The sequence below is a fragment of the Myzus persicae genome, unplaced genomic scaffold (assembly GCF_001856785.1).
Source record: "Myzus persicae strain clone G006 unplaced genomic scaffold, MPER_G0061.0, whole genome shotgun sequence".
Lineage (NCBI taxonomy): Eukaryota > Metazoa > Arthropoda > Insecta > Hemiptera > Aphididae > Myzus > Myzus persicae.
Window position 1 is genome coordinate 276,753 of NW_019101416.1, and position 17,216 is coordinate 293,968.

Below are 17,216 nucleotides of genomic sequence, written 5' to 3' on the forward strand. Positions count from 1 at the left end.
ATAAGTATTGAGTGCAGTGTGTGTACAGAAAAAAATCGTTATTTATTCTACCCTGATTAATTTTTTGTATCATATAATACTTGTTTGTTAATCGGATTAATTTTTACTCATTTTAATTAACAGTATAAAATGAAATATTGATTGTTAACTCGTTGTCCATTGCTTTTTAGTGCTCAAAAACATTATTTTTTGGATCTACCTTGAGCTTTCAGATTTTTTTTTTATTGTGTTCGAAAAATGATTAGCCAAAAGGCAAATATAATACCGGAATACTATTTTGAAGTACTCGAAAAATTGACATGCGCAGTAACTAGGTACAATATTGTTTGAATAGTACTTTTATTTTCATGGATATCAATTATTTGTGAGTTATTGATTACCTACATAGCTATATCATATATTACTATAAGTATCATTAAAATATTAAATTAATGTTTACAATTTAAAATATTAAAAAGAAAACAATTAACTTTCTTATCATAAGTACAACAATTATACATTTTATGGCTAGTTCGTTTTGTTCATAATTTTAATTATTATAGCCTCTAGAGACATGTATACCTAGTCAAATATTCCATTGTTTTTATCTATTATGAAGATCTCGTGAACTTTTACAGTGTAATACTATTATTCCCAATGTTTTGGTACAAGTTATTTAATTAATTAAAATAATGACTCAATTACTATACATTATATAAAACTCCTCCGTTTTATGTAGCAGTTATAATTTTGAAAGCTTAAAAACATGACAGAACACGAAAAAATTAAAAACGAAAGTCGTCCGTGGATTGATCAGGTACCTGTATTAAAAAAAACTGTATAATATTTTTAATTTTATTGATTTTTATAACTGTGCTCTAAAAATTAAAGTTTTCATAAGTAGTACTCAATATTCCACAATTTTTATTTAAATTTAAATTTATTACATATTTGTAATCTAATTAGTGGATAAATCTTGAATATTTGTGTATGAATTCATTAAAAAATTCTTCGTTAAAAATATTTACTATGTAAAATGTAAAAACCATATCAATTTTTTATTTTTAAGTTCTGCCTTTTTATACAAATCAAAATGTTTGTCTATCACAGTGTGGCTTCTTTCCTCATATTTTCCATGTAAATAAGGTATAGTGAAAAATATGATTATTGCGCCCACAGATTGTACATTAATTTTAAAAATAAAAAGTTTTATAAAATTGTACCTTGTAAATTGTATTTTATTTATTTTGTATTGCTATGTCTTATTATATTTGAAGATTCAATCGTTCAATGAATTATATCGGGAAGAAGAAAACAAAATAGAAGTTAGCCCAGGAATAAAACTGGGATGGGTCAAAGGCGTGTTGATTCCATGTCTACTCAGCATCTGGGGCGTGATGCTTTTCTTGCGGATGCCATGGATTTTAGGACAAGCTGGAATATTTCATTCAATTATTATTATTTTTATTTCACTGATTATTATTCTAATCACCACTTTTTCATTATCTGCGATCAGTACGAATGGAAAAGTAAAAGGAGGTATAATTGTATACAATCACAATTCAAAATATTATAAATTAAATTAAAATTATATAGATGTATGATATACTTTTATGGTAATATGGTATACAAGTAAATATATAAATCAATTTATTCAAAAATAATAAAAACAAAGTTGATATAATTTTAAATTTAAATGTATTCTATTTTTAATTTGATATATTTTCTATAGGTAAATAACCTAAAAAAAATTCAATCAGAATTCCAGTATCGAAAATGTATGCTTATTTGGATGCCATCCCCATAGTATTCAGTAATGATAATGTTCAACAATTATTCCGAAAACATTTTTAAACATTTTAACAACGAAACCTTTTTTAAAAAAGTTTCAAAAATATTCCAAACATACTCTTGGTCCGAAGATGGTCACTAACTAGTTAGAAAAATAAATATTAAGTTTGGAGTTACTTTTGTCAGTAACTTCTAACTTAACTATAGTTCCGCTTTTTCTGTTTATAAACTACCTAACTAAGTTGTTGAATTAGTTATAACTTTCATGTAAATATCAAAAAATTTAAATAATCATTTAGATGTACACATTTTAAACTTCTCTAAATACACTACAATAAATATTTGTATGATGTAATTAATAACAAAAGTAACAAGACAAAAAAAATCTAAACATTTTTTAGAAACAGTGACTTGTTACTCACTTTTCCCTTACTTAGTTGTTACATTCGACCAATTTAAATTCTCAATTAAGTTTTTAAATTTTATAAAATTTGTGAATTACTTAAAGTTAGAAGAAGTAAATGTAACTAGTTATTGTTTTTTAAATTCAAATTCTTCAAGTTCCTTAGCTAAATAGGAATAGTCACTATAACTTTCCAAGCCCTGATTATAGCTAAGATAGATTATTAAGATTAAAAGTTAAAGAAAAAAGGACTTAATATTTCTTTTTAAATATGTTTTATTTGTTTCAACATGGAAATATCTATTAACTTATCCAAAATTATGTATGCATGAAATTAATACATTTTTAGAAATAATTATTTATAATATATTAACTTTAATGAACAATAGCTAATTACCTAAATATTTTTTTGATTGAGGGCCATCTACATAAACCCATTATAAAAATAAAAGAAGCATGACTTTTTGTTGGTAATTGTTTAAAACAGATCTCCCTATGCTATGTTAGACTTGCTTGTGCCTAACCATGCTTTAAATTCAAGAAACTGCTGTAATAATCGAAAAATATCTTAATAATTACTATACAGTATACGCCCACACGTTCAGTATTATAGAGTAACAAATCATTGAAAAACGAATATCAACCAATCATTTTCATTTTTAAAGTTAAAAAAGCCAACAAATACAATTTATGGTTCCTTATAATTGGATGTCGATTAAAAAATATTGAAATTTCATAGCCACAATTTTACTTCTACTTCCATCTCTTGTCTCTTTTTCTAATAAAAATGCACTTTTTAGTCAGATTGTTTTATTAATTTATTTATTTACTTAGGGGGTCTTTATTTCATTATTTCCCGATCAATTGGTCCGGAATTTGGAGCGTCAATTGGTATTCTATTAGCATTTGCTAACACTGTTTCTGCGGCTATGAACACAATTGGATTTTGTGTATCTCTAAGATCATTGCTACAATCAAGCAATATAACTCTAATAGATTCAAATTTGGCATTCAGAGGATTAGGAGTAGTATCTATAATAATTATGAGTATACTCTGTTGTATCGGCATGGATAGAGAAGCTGAAGTCTGTATACAATTATTTCATAAATTATTAAAATCTTTATAACATTTTTATTTTAGGTGCAAAATGCTCTTCTGATAGCGATTATTGTTGGTATTTTTAACGTTATTATCGGTTCATATAACGGCCCAAAAAGTACTTTAGAAAAGGCATCAGGATTCACTGGATTTGACAGTAATATATTTCATTGCTATTTATTAATTATTATTCACCATTAACATGAGTTCACATTGTATTCCAGTGAAAACCTTCAAGCAAAACTGGTATTCAGACTATAGAATTGATAATAACGTCCAACAATCATTTTTTACAATTTTCGCGGTTTTATTTCCCTCTGTAACTGGTATACAAGCTGGAGCAAATATATCGGGAGATCTTAAAGTACACAATATAATATTAATTATACAAGTCATCATAAACTCGATATTTTTTTAGGATCCTAGTGCTTCGATACCTAAAGGAACATTATTATCGATTCTCATTACTATAACTTCGTATGTAGTATTAATAGTAGTACCGGGATCTGTTCAATTGAGAGAAGCTAGTGGCATTGAAAACGAATTTCAAGATGGATATTTTTCAAATTGTTCATTTAGAAATTGCACCAAAGGATTGTACAATGACATAAATGTTAATTAATTTTAAATATAATTATCAAGCATATCAAACTTACGTGTAAACTAAAATTTATTTTATAATATTTTTAGCTGATGCAGTCGATTTCGTTGTGGCCAATATCTATATATTTTGGTTGTTTTGGAGCTACTATTAGTACTGCTTTAACCGCATTGATATCCGTTCCAAAGTTGTTACAAAGAATGGGACAAGATGATGTTTATCCACTCCTTAAATATTTAGCAAAAGGCTATGGGAAAAGTAAAGAACCCTATCGTGCTCATGTTTTTGCCATGGTTGTGTCATCAATATTACTTATCATAGGTATTAAAGGATAGTTAGCATATAATTTATGATGTCACATTTTATTTAAGATAATTCTTAATTTTTAGTCATTATTTATGATAATTTATTAAATTTCAAGAGGAACTATACTTACAGAGTAAAATGTCTTCAAATATTGTATCGGTTCGAGGAAAAAACATTTTTAGAATACCAATATATAACTCGGATTTAAAAATATAAGACCACTATAGGCGCAAATAGGGGGGATTTAGGGGCTAAGCCCCCGAAACATTTCTTACATTTTCTTTAAGCTTTTTCAGTATTATTGTTTTTGGCTATTATACATATTTTATACGAATATACCTGCTGTAAATATCAAAATACATCTAAATGACGAAGTATTTTCTAATTTATTTAAAATTATGCATCACATTACCAGTGAGCTCAACAACATGTGAAAGGTTCTTTTTATCTACACATACGTCAGACCTAATATAACTCAGGGCCGATCTACTAATTAAGCAATATTGAATATCGAAAAAGTTATTGCTGTAGATAGTGAAATACATTAAGCTCATTTGCTAAATCCAACTGAAGAATACAGTTTTAAAAATAAAAATTTGTTCAATAATATTATTATATTATTTTGTTGTTACTTGTCACCCTAAAGCTATATTTACAGTATTAATAATTCTTATTGTTTTCCAGAAGTTATGTGGTGTATAATGTATATTATATATTATAAACATAATTTTGACAACTATTATAAGTAGTCAAATAGATGAAATAGTACATTTGAAAAAATGTTTAGTAAGTTTTTTTTCTGTCAATATTGTAACTAAGTACAAAGTATACGGTATACCTTTATGTTTTATTAACAAAAATTGTATGTATTAATTACTTGTATAATTGCTTCATTCAGTAGCTAGGGCTTCAGCCCCCTCAAATCTAAAACGTTATTTGCGCCAATGGACTCCAGAATCCTGTACCGAAGACATGCCCTACTATTTATGACATATAAATCTATGTAGCTCTGTTAAATATTACAATACCTATTACTTAGGTACTATTAGATACATTATTTTGAAAAAAATAACTTTAATAATCACAAAATAATAGCTAGGTAGATACTTAGTTAATTAAATACTTTATACATATTACACAATATAGCATATGGTAACAGTATTCCAAATAAAATTATTACTAACCCTATGTATTAAGTCTAATACATTATTTTAAACCTTAAAATGTATTTGCATATTATTCAGCTGTATTAAATTATAACTCGATGTTTGAATAACAATTTTGTTGGTTTGGCCTTAAAATGTATTCTAGTATATTATATAAGATAATATTATTTTTCGATCTTTTTGATTGTCTTATACTTTTATATACAGGTAATAGGTTAAATATGTAGTATACGATAAACTATTAAATTAAAATAATACAATTTTTCAGAAAAGTTAAATTTATTTTCTTCAACTTAGTATGCATTATGAACAGAAATAAAATTTGTTTGAATTAGCAAAACACAATGAAATAATTTATTCATTTTTTCGAAATCATCTAAAATAATTTAAAATTTATTTTTTCAGGCGAATTAAATGAGATTGCTTCATTGATCTCAACTATTTATTTATCTGCATACGCCATGTTAAATTTGTGTACGTTTCATGTTGCATATTGTAAGCCTTTGGGCTGGAGGCCAACTTACAAGGTACATACTCATCAGTAAATAATATATCCATACATACATTACATATGTATATGCATACATATGTTACATACATATATATTTGTTTAAATGATTTCTACAAAAAAAATTTTGTATACCTAAACGATATTACAGATTATAATTATACAGGACAAACCGGTTAGAAAGATAAATTATTGACAATATTAAGCATAAGGTGGTTATTATTGACTATGAAATGATCTGAGTATTAAATACAGCACTGAACGATAAGAAAAGATTATAATAATAGTTATTATGTCAAACAGGAATTTCTATAGTGATGATTCAATATTTAGAATTTTAAGTAAGCTATTGCCTATTAGGTCTAAGACTTGAAGTAACAGAAGCCTCCCTGTGTTGTGCTCAATAGGTGATGATCAGAAAATATTCCCAATATGGTTGACGGTTGTAAATAGTTAAGGTTAACTACCTACATATATTATTTTTTATAACAATGAAATATTAATTAATGTGTTTTTAGTTTTATAACAAATGGTTAAGTCTGGCTGGAGCTATTATTTGCATTTCAGTAATGATATTTATTGATAAAAAAATGTCAACAATTGTTGGTTGTGATGTATGTGCCTTGTACATACTCGCTCATAGAAAAAATGAAGGTTCGTTTAATTGTTTATAAAAGGAATCTAACTAATTAACTAATAATCGATATTTCTATAAATAAAAAAATATTTGAATTAAGAGATAAATTGGGGATCTTCTAAGCAAACACAACAAATAAAAACAGTTATAAGAAACGTATACAAAGCCGATACCATTCAATACCATATCAAAAATTATTTGCCTAATCTGATTGTGTTTACGGGGAATCCTGAGTCAAGAAAAAAGTTAGTTTCTTTAGCTCATTTAATCACTAAGAATAATGGAGTACAAATGTGTGTTAATATAGAAAAGGTAAGCTATAACAAAAAATAATAAAATGTGTAGCAATGTCATATATGATTAATTTATTTTAACTTTTAAGACATCGCTTACACCAAGACAAAAGAAAATATGCCTCGACAAAGGAATTCAATGGTTAAGAAATTCTGGAATCAAATCCCTCTATGTTGTCATTGATAACATAGAATTAGATTTAGCGACTCATATGATATATAGCTGTGGTCATGGACAAATAAGACCAAATATAGCAATGATTGGATACAAGTCCGATTGGTTAAATTGTCCATATCAAGATCTTCAAACTTATTTAAATATTTTCAAGTAGGTATTATTTAAAACATTTTACATTTATATAACTGACACTTTAAAGGTAAGTTATAATGAATACTTCTTTATCAGTGTGGCAAATATGAATAACATGTCAACAATCATGGTTCGTGTGTCATCAACCGAGAGTTATGATGATCAGAATTTATTAATTCAAGATTTTAAGCACTTGAATAAAAATGAAGAAATTCCGTACAAAATGCAATCAAATCAAAATATTAAAAATCAACAAAAGTATAAATTCCTTATATTATTATTTACAATTGTAGAAGTAGTTATTTAGGCTTTATGTATCTAAACTTAAGTTTAAAACACGTTATGTCCGTCCGCCCGTCCATCCAACAGTAAGTTACCAGTATACATAGTTACGAATGGCGATAATAAGGTATTTATTTATACTCTGTAGTTACTGAACATAAATTGTATATGAAATAATAGTTTATTGCGTTGTATAAAAATATGTTTAGAAACCGGAAAAAAGCATGCACTCAAAATGAGCTTTCCCAACTTGTTGAATTTTAAGTTTTGACATTTAATATCCCGGGTGAATCAGTCTGTTTGCATGTCTATGACCATCTAATCTATATGTTGCCGTGGTTACACCAATGTCAATATTTACAATTTATTTATTATTAAAACTGATAACTCCAAAAAATGAAAAGTATATTTAAGTAACAGTAAAAATTGTAATAAACTACGGAATAGAATAAATACACAAAATCTATAGGTAGTGTTTGTTTTTGGAGAGAACTTAATAAAACAATCATCCCAGATACAATTATATAATACAATTCCTCAATATGATTGCCTACCTACTTCATGAATTTGAATAATGTTAATAAACAAATAAGGATACTGTTTTAATTTTCTTAAGTTTCCATCCACAATAACTTATGAGTTATGAGGTATATGTTAAAAATATATTTTAAAGCTGGGAAATTAAAACGATCACACAGTGGCCATCCATATCAACTTATAAATTATAAAAACATTAGCATATAATATACAAAAATAATTGCAGAGTGGCTGATTGCTTTGTAAAAATAAAAAACAAAGAATTTTCATTTGAGAAGAAGAAACGAAATCATGGGACAGTAGATGTGTGGTGGTTGTACAACGATGGAGGTCGGTATATTAAATAAGTACTTCCTTTTAAAGTAAATTATCTTCAATATCTATACAACTTGCTGGATATAATTATAATGTATTGAAATTGTATATTTAGGTTTATCGCTAATCATTGCATTTATAATAAAACATAGTATTACGTGGAATAATTGTAAATTTCGAATTTATGGAGTAACAAAGAAAGTTGAATGTTTATCTGAAGAAAAAAACAAGTGAGACCAAAAATTATGTAAAAATGTATTAATGTATAAATATCTAATTAGTCATAAATCATAATAGTATATAAAGATATATTATGCATAATAAGCATGCTTGCTTCAGCTCCAATGGGGATAATTTATTTTTATGGTAGTTACCAAGTACTTATTGTATATTGTAGCTTTTAATAACATTTTGAAAACATTATTTTATGTGCATACCATCTGTAAATTCAATGTTTACAATAAGCTATAAAATCAAAAGTAGAACGTGCAGTAGGGTGTATAAAGAGGAAGCTGGTAAAGTGATCAAATATCATCCTCCCCTGGCATGTCCTCCTTCGTGGAAATTGCCCTTCTTCTCTATAGGTAGTATATAAGTAGTAATTTTTTCCTGGAATGACTAAATTGGTTAAGATTGTAATCTCTTTCCACTTTCTATTGAGATTTCTAGGAACATTATCTGGAATAGTTTTGGAGCCAAGACTCAAAATCGAGTATTGAAAGATAATTTACAAATAATATTACACCGCGACCAATTTACTGCGCCTAAATTCCCGCACCAAATTTATCGCGCCCAACTTACTGCGACCAAATCACACGAAATCGGGTTTTTCATACGTGGGCTAAACTATTAGGTATCGTAGCGACATTATTACTTGGATATAAATTGGTACAAACAATTTAAGGATTACCTACCTACATTTTTCTACATTCTAATTTAATATATTTTTATTTTAAAATAATAATGATGCAAGCTGTTTTGAAAATTCATCTGCTATATAGTTAAAATTAACGCGGCATCATGTTATATTATGGAATATTTTCCATAAATAGTTAAATATTAATCCAAAAATAATGTGTAAATATATAAGTATAGAAATACATGGATTTTTTCAGATTAAAACAATTATTATCACTGTATCGAATTGATTTCGACTATATTGATATCATTTTAGCCAACACTACTGGTCCTACAACAATGACATATTTCATTTCTTTATTGGAACGCGCAGCTTCCAAAGGTAACATAAAACTTTGTTATACCTTAACTTTCGATGATATATTATATACCTATGGGTAAAATTACCTCAGAACTCTCCACCCAAAGACTCATGTATTTAAATGTAACACTTAACAATTTTTGTTACGTTGTGTATATTTTAGCTAATAAATCATTATTTTTATATCAATCCGGTGATTTATGTCATTAAGTAATCAACTATCTAAAAAGCAAAAGTTATTTTTTTATAACTTAAATTAATTTTGCAGAGAATCAATTTGATGATTACAATTTACAAAAAGAACATATTGCTGAAACGTTATTTTTGAGAGATTTAATTGAATTGCATTCATTTAATTCTGATCTTATCATCTTGTAAGTATAATATTATTAAAGTTTTATTTTACGTTAAAGATTGATTTAAAAAAAAAATTTCCAGAACGACTCCTAAAAATAGCGATGAAATCAATATATTATTCATGTGTTGGATAGAAACGATTTCTAGAGGGTTACCACCGTGTATTATAATCAATGGGAGTACTCAGCCAGTCCTTACAGTCAATGCTTAAGCCATAAATATATATTATATGCAATATGCATTAATTTTACTTTATTTATGTATACAATCACGCACTCTTGAATTTCGTTTCAGATTACCTAATGTAGGTAGATATTATTTTTTTTCACTCTGAGCTAAATTGAACTGTGATCATTCCAATCACTGATTTCAAACCCAGTATCCCCGAAAAAAAATTCGTAACCGATATTTTATTACTTAACATAGACATGATATAGTAAAATCGAAACAATACCGCTACATAAGAACTTAGTATTTTATATAAAGGAATATATTCACAAATATTTTTCCACATAACCAGTTATTTTTCATTATATACTCATAAAAATAAAACATTTAATTTTGATTAATATTACAGAATTCTATATTTTAAAATGAAAAATTAGTGATAAAACGCAGTATGATACTTACAATCTTACAAAAATGAGCATAGTTACACTTGTTTAAAAAAAAAAGTAAAGTAAACTTGTTTACACTGTAATAACGGTAAACTATTAATAATACCAAAGCACATATTTTCTATATCAATTTGTTTTTTACTATTTATAAATTTATTATTGCAAGTACAATTTTAATAATGATAAAAATTACCTATATTATAAACTATTTTTAATATCTTATATTACGTTCCTTTTTTTTTCGATAAAGAGACCTCAACTGATGATTCAGATGCACTGATAAATACGTTTATCTTATAGTCTCATTTTATTTGTTCATTTATCTCTTAAATTAGGTATAGGTATTGTAATTTATAAACTATCATGTTATTATCTTATTTATGCACTAATAATATCTTTGCACACAATCATATGTATACAATATGTTTTTTTACTCATTTCTTAAAAATGAAATAAATATAATATGTTTTATATTTTGAGCGAATTGATGAGTTTTTTTATTGTGTTTGTCATCACCTTTTGGTACAGTAAAAATGCTTCAACTCAACAGTATCAAAGCATCATTTCCGGTTGGAAAGTGAATCTTGTTTTTATTTCGCGGTGTCAAAAGTAAAAAATTCCCAGTAGTTTTCAAAAGTGTCTGGAAAAACAAACAATAAATTTAATTTAAATTTAAATCTCAAATTTTTATTCAAAACTAGTTTTTGATAAAATTAAGTTTGTATTTTAGTGTAACTCTAAAAAAAAATTACCGACTATTTTCACTGAATGTTGATGTTAACAATTAAAAGGCACCATAATATATTCGAATTATTGCTTCTATTTTTGTGCTATTTATTGTCATAACAAAATTACGAGTTTTATTAGTATTTTTGTAAATTGTTGTCGAAATAAAATTCTTCACACTGTCAAAAAACTTGAAAATATGATGTTCCTCATAAATTGTTGTTAGCTAGTGATTTTTAAAAAAATTGATTATAATTTCACAATTGTTTTTTATGAGCTTCAAAATCATTCATCAAAATCACGAATATTGACAAATTATTTCGAGTTAGAAATGCATAAAAAGTGTTATATATATATATATATTATATATCTAAGTTTTCGAAATGTAATGCAAGATTCCCTTGAGAGATTACCATTTCCCTTAAGTTTTCACACATTTACCAAAAATGGTGTACCTCAAATTATTATATTTTTTTTTGAAACTAGACTTTAGATATTCACTAGTCATTTAACAAATTCTCATACAACGGTTTTTTTTTATTTTGTCGTTATTCGTATTCTTTTATTTTAATTTTTCGTTGTTAGATCTCATTAGTCTGGCCATATTGTTTGTTTCTATTATTTTAAGCGATATAAATATTTAAATACTTTAATGTTACTTACTAAATATACTTACTCAACGTAGGTATATATTTATGCTACCACGAAACACTTCTATGGCTAATCTTAATCCGCTATTGTTTACAATAAATTTAGAATTTAGAATGGAATTGGCTCCTGTACTGTTTCGTGACACGCCGTATAATTGAGCTACTTATATTTTTAAATTGTTTAATGCATACAGTTACTTATTTATGGTTTTCACGATTCAATGACGATTGACCAATTCAATCGAAAGTGAGCTAATATAGTAATTATTAATTAGTGGGTATTATGCGTTATGATAATATTGACTTCAAAAATAGATTACTTCGTGTGAAAACGGGACATTCAATAATTAAACTTTTCCATTTTTTTTTCAAAGTTTGTATTAATCATGCAATAGTGGTAACCATATTTAATTTATCGTTATACATTATTTTATTAGAATGTTACATTTGGATCCATGAAATTAAACAGTTTAAAAATGTTGTTTATGTTAATTCATATTCCTCGAAACTTTAACAAAAATAAAATATACTAAAATAGCGCAACGTTGAAGTAAATAAACAGAAATAGTTGATTTTACTGGTGTATTATAAAGACGGCGCTGCCTTAACGGTCAATAGTAAAGTCATAAACACAAGAGCTTCTCCCAACAGCAGATGGAAGCACCTGTTTGGTGTTTTAAGATAATACATTAATAAATAACTGATAAGTATTTTTAAATTGTAATACTAATACATAATTTACACGCTCATACCTAACTTACATCAAAATTAAAATATCACAAAGTAGCGAACTCGGGGTCACAGATAGATAATATTTTTCACTTGAAGTTTGAAAATTGATAGATTCACTCTAATATTAAAAGTAATAACACAGGGTTGGTTCTGCTAAACGTACATTTGTTATGTTGCGCATGGGTCAGAAAGAGAAAACCGATAGTGCACTGACATCCTCTGAAAGCCATTTGATTAGTGTCCAATTAAAGAATTAAACATCAATTATGTTATCATTGTGAATCATAACATTATGAACCCATTTTTGACCTAGACACTTATAAATTATAATTCTATACATAAGAACTTATTATGCAAAAAAAAAAAATAAGAAAAAGTATTTTTTTTTGTAAATTGGTACGTTATTAAATCATAAAATATAGTCTATTATTATTCATATATATTTATCGTCTTCGAGGTTCATAATGTTCCCTAAAATTTAATTAAAAATAATATATGAGTTTTCATGTGATTCAACGAACATATAGAAAATAAAGAAATTTCAATGTGATATAATATATGTTACTGGCATAGTATAGGAAATCCGGGCATTTTTATGTAATGCTAGGGCCCGGGCTTATGCCTGACCACTGTGCGTGATGTCCGAACATTTTGGGCAATGTAAGAATGATTATCTTAATGCTCAAATTTGGCAAATTTGGCATATATTGGCCTGGCATTGAACGAGTGTTTTCTGCCAAAATATCCCTTGCCTGGATTCAAAGTGAATTAAATACTGCAGGGCCCTACCCACATTTATGTCGAATGGTGTTTACACTTAACAATAACACTACAGTACTATACTCAGTGGAGGACTAGGTTAATATTTCAGGCCAGGAATTTCCAGAATCAGTTCTTTCGGTTCCGGTTCCGGATCTAGTCCCTGGTAAGTACAGACAATGCAAATATGCAATAAACTATAATATTATATAGTTCTATAGGCTCATTTAACGCAAGCAAATAAAATAAAACACGGGATCTACACTACATTACAGCAATGTTTTTGCTATCTGCGGTCTGCGACAACGGTAAGTGCGAGCATTAGCGCTCAATGTGTGCCATGTGGTGGCGACGGAGGCTTTGTTATTAGTTATTACAAGTATAAATATAATAATATTATGGTTTATAAATAAATCACTAAACAAGCTGTTCAGTGTATATTATATCTGTATACAAATTGTCCAATAACTAGGAAACCACTCGTTCGAATTTTGATTTCGATACATCAAAATTCTCAAAAAAATTATCCGCTAAATAATGTAAAGAAAAAAAAAGTGGGGTTCTCATTTGAAAAACAAAGGTTCGTATCGCCACAGGACACTCCTTAAGTGGCACAAAAAATCTCAAGGATATGAAAATATGGTCTTTGAGTATATTTAAAAAGATTCCAAAAATCAGATTTTGAAAAACTTCAGTATTAAAGAAAAAAAAGGGAAGTGAGTATACTTGTTGGATCACTCTGTATATATTTCGTACATTTGATACAGACTACAGACGGTACTCCGTATAAATGAATTAAACGAAATATAGCTTATAAATATAGCTCATCAAGAATTCGCTCGACCATTTCGTAATAATATTATAATATTATCGATTAATATAATATTTAAAATCACACGAGATGATAAGGTAATACCTATTTATGTATTGTGTTTTATTATATTTTTATGTTATTTCGTATACTATATTTTTAATTTCTAAAATATTATGAGGATATTTAATCTATTATTGTAATGGGCCAATGGGATTTGTCCCGGTATCCCGCCAGACCAGTCCGCTCCTGACTATACTTATATAGTTATATATTTTCAAAGCTAGGCAGTAGCTAGTTAAAAATGTATAAGTTGAGACAGTTAAGTTATAAGTTACTTTTTTTGATGACTTTCAACTTGACTTGATAAAAAAATTGAATTTTAGAAAATAATTATTGGTTTGTAACTGATTTATTTCGTTTCATAAATAATTGTGACTTAACTTAGTTATTTTTATTTTAGGATAACTTAACCTTAACTACCTAGTTAAAAACATTGGTTTTCTTGCCCAGCTATGCATATTTTACACGTTTGATACTACGACTTACGAGTTACGAGATACCTATCTAATCGTACGCAATTTACTGGACGACGCGCGACGGCTGCCGATAAACGAACTGTAATCTCATATAAAAAAAAATAGTACATTGTTTATTTGCTCGAATACTACTAGCATTTAGGTAATATATCATAATTCAGCCGTATAACTCCTATTCGAAAATATCGAATAATTTAAGTCCCTACAGCAGTGGAGGTAAATATTGGGCCAGGACTCATTTCACCGCCACCGCCATCGCTGCAGTGCGTGGGACCTTTATTGTCACGACGGCCACGTCGAGTAGTTTGTCATTAGTTGATGATTTTAACGCAGCGTGTAATATTGTTTTATCTTTTGGTCAACGTTTCTAACTATTATCGTACTACTTTCTAAAATAAATAAATAAATAAATGCAGGACAATTATATATTGTTTTAAGTGTGTCAGTTTTATTTTTTTATGCTAGTAAAATCGATTTATATCTTGGGTAGTTTGAGATGTTTGAGGTGTTTATAATTTTCTATTTTCAGCTTTTTTAATCGCATCAACTTCAAATAATTTTCTATTTTCAGCTTTTTTAATCGCATCAACTTCAAATAATTTTCTATTTTCAGCTTTTGGCATTTCGTTGATTAAGAAGTGCCGGTGTATATAATGATTGTTTTTATAAGATATTTCGTTAGTGAGCAATATTATTTTTGTTAGAAAGTAACTTAAAATTAATTCAATATAAATAATAAAACAAAATGCGGGTAAGTGGATGTCACTATGCTGCACAGTAGGTTACAAATGGGTCACTGTAATGGATGGTGTTAAATTTTAATTCAATAATATAAAATCATTGTATACGAAAAATGATTCTGAGCGAAGACGGTCTATCAGCCTATGATATCACTTTGTAGTTTGTATATTTCATGCTATTATTGTGATTAAAATAATTTATTTCACTATTATAGGAGTTAGTATTACAGTATGTTAACTTAATTTGCTATAAAAAATTACATTTGAAAATTTAATTGTGTGTATAAAAAATAATAGTATACTCTACAATTTTGCGTGAACCCGTGTATAATATTTTTAAATTACAACGAAATAACTTAAATCATTATTCTTAGGAGTAGTAGTATTTTCAGGAGTAGTAGTGTTCAAACAGATCCTCCTCTGCTGTCGGTTTAAACGGGAAAAAAATCGTTATTCTTGATTATTCAGTATATAATTTTGTGCCAATTTGAACATAAAATTGTTTTTTTTTTTGTTATTAAAGGATTTTATTCAATCTATTACAATAAAATAGAACAATAAGGACAATTGATGAATTAGATAAAAAATAAAATAAATAACGACAGATTAGACTGAGTGTAGAGTCCTCCCAGCGGAGGTACTACGACATGAGTAGAAAACATAAAATAACTACAAAAAAAACTGTGTTAATCTAATATTTTTAAAATTTTTTGTTTATAGATTTAACTATTTCTGCGCTACTTTGTTTTTAATTTTTGATCCTTAGTTATAAAAGTTGAACATTTTATAAATGTTTAGCTACAAAATCATTTTTTGAAAAAAATTTAGTCAAAATTCGAACTTTAAATGTTAATAAAAGCAAAAATGTGCATATGTATTTTTAATATATTTCAATTGCTATTGTGACAATACATAAGAAATCTTGTACTCAATTCCCACGCTTTTTGACCCAAAAAATAGAATTGAAAATCTCCATTAACAGCTCAAAACGAGTCATAATATTTTGAAAATTTTATCATGCACAGGAATTGACACAATACAAATATTGTGTTAACGTTAACTATCTAGGGTTATTTGTTTTTTAATAATGACAAAATAAGAAAATCATCACATAAAGCATCAAGTGAATATCCAATATTATAAAAATGTCAAATTCAAAAGCTCATAAAAATTTAATTTGACTTTCTAGTCGAAATTTTTTTTTGATAAAGGTAGATAAACTCATAAGGAATCTTGTATTGAATTTTAAAATATAAGATTTATAAACAATGCTCACGCCAGTTTTTCTTTTTGATAGTAGTACATTTATTCAAATTCTGATTTTTAGAATTTACAAGAAGACCTAATAAACACCATATTTTCAAATTTCAGATATTTGCTGTACTACTTATAGAGTACCATCCTGAGGTGATACAAATTAAAAATATTTATATAAATAGCTTTCAAAAAGTTGGTAGGTTTATAAAAGGGAATTTTTACAGGCATGTTTTATTTTTAATAAGGATAATTTTATGTTTTAACTCTGAAATATTTCTGCACTGTGATTTTAGTTGATTAATTCATAATTTTATTTTTATTTTATTTTTTGGATTTATGGTACAGCATCTTTGTTGTATTTATTTAAATGTAGCTATGCATTATTTTAGAACTGTTAGAATTGTTTTTATAGTATATTTGGGTTGTTTCAAATTTCTCCCAATAGGTAATTTATTTTCTAACTTGTTGTTTAATATTATGAGTAGTATAATTTATAATAATGTAAGTAAGCAATATAAAGTGTAATGATTTATAGTTGCATTTTAGTCGTATTGTGTTTAACGCTTTTTGTTAAAAAGAAAT

At 27.0% G+C, this 17,216-nt stretch overlaps 1 protein-coding gene across 1 annotated transcript; it reads left to right on the plus strand.

Moving 5' to 3' along the window:
- The first annotated feature begins 575 nt into the window (after positions 1-575).
- Positions 576-10,895, plus strand: LOC111029005 (bumetanide-sensitive sodium-(potassium)-chloride cotransporter-like). Its single transcript, XM_022307817.1, has 17 exons — positions 576-796; positions 1,257-1,518; positions 3,008-3,258; positions 3,315-3,429; positions 3,497-3,636; positions 3,691-3,885; positions 3,963-4,194; positions 5,751-5,872; positions 6,372-6,507; positions 6,591-6,802; positions 6,873-7,111; positions 7,190-7,351; positions 8,139-8,242; positions 8,343-8,457; positions 9,343-9,467; positions 9,715-9,820; positions 9,885-10,895. Exons 1-17 carry the CDS (start codon positions 746-748, stop codon positions 10,012-10,014), a joined length of 2,697 nt encoding a protein of 898 aa, XP_022163509.1. The 5' UTR covers positions 576-745; the 3' UTR covers positions 10,015-10,895.
- The last annotated feature ends 6,321 nt before the right edge of the window (positions 10,896-17,216 follow it).

Excerpts from the sequence above, each read along its gene's own strand:
- LOC111029005 (XM_022307817.1), top strand. The coding sequence starts at position 746 with ATGACAGAACACGAAAAAATTAAAAACGAAAGTCGTCCGTGGATTGAT. Across the intron at positions 6,803-6,872 it reads TGTGTGTTAATATAGAAAAG|ACATCGCTTACACCAAGACA; the intron begins GTAAGCTATAAC and ends TTAACTTTTAAG. Across the intron at positions 9,468-9,714 it reads GGAACGCGCAGCTTCCAAAG|AGAATCAATTTGATGATTAC; the intron begins GTAACATAAAAC and ends TTAATTTTGCAG.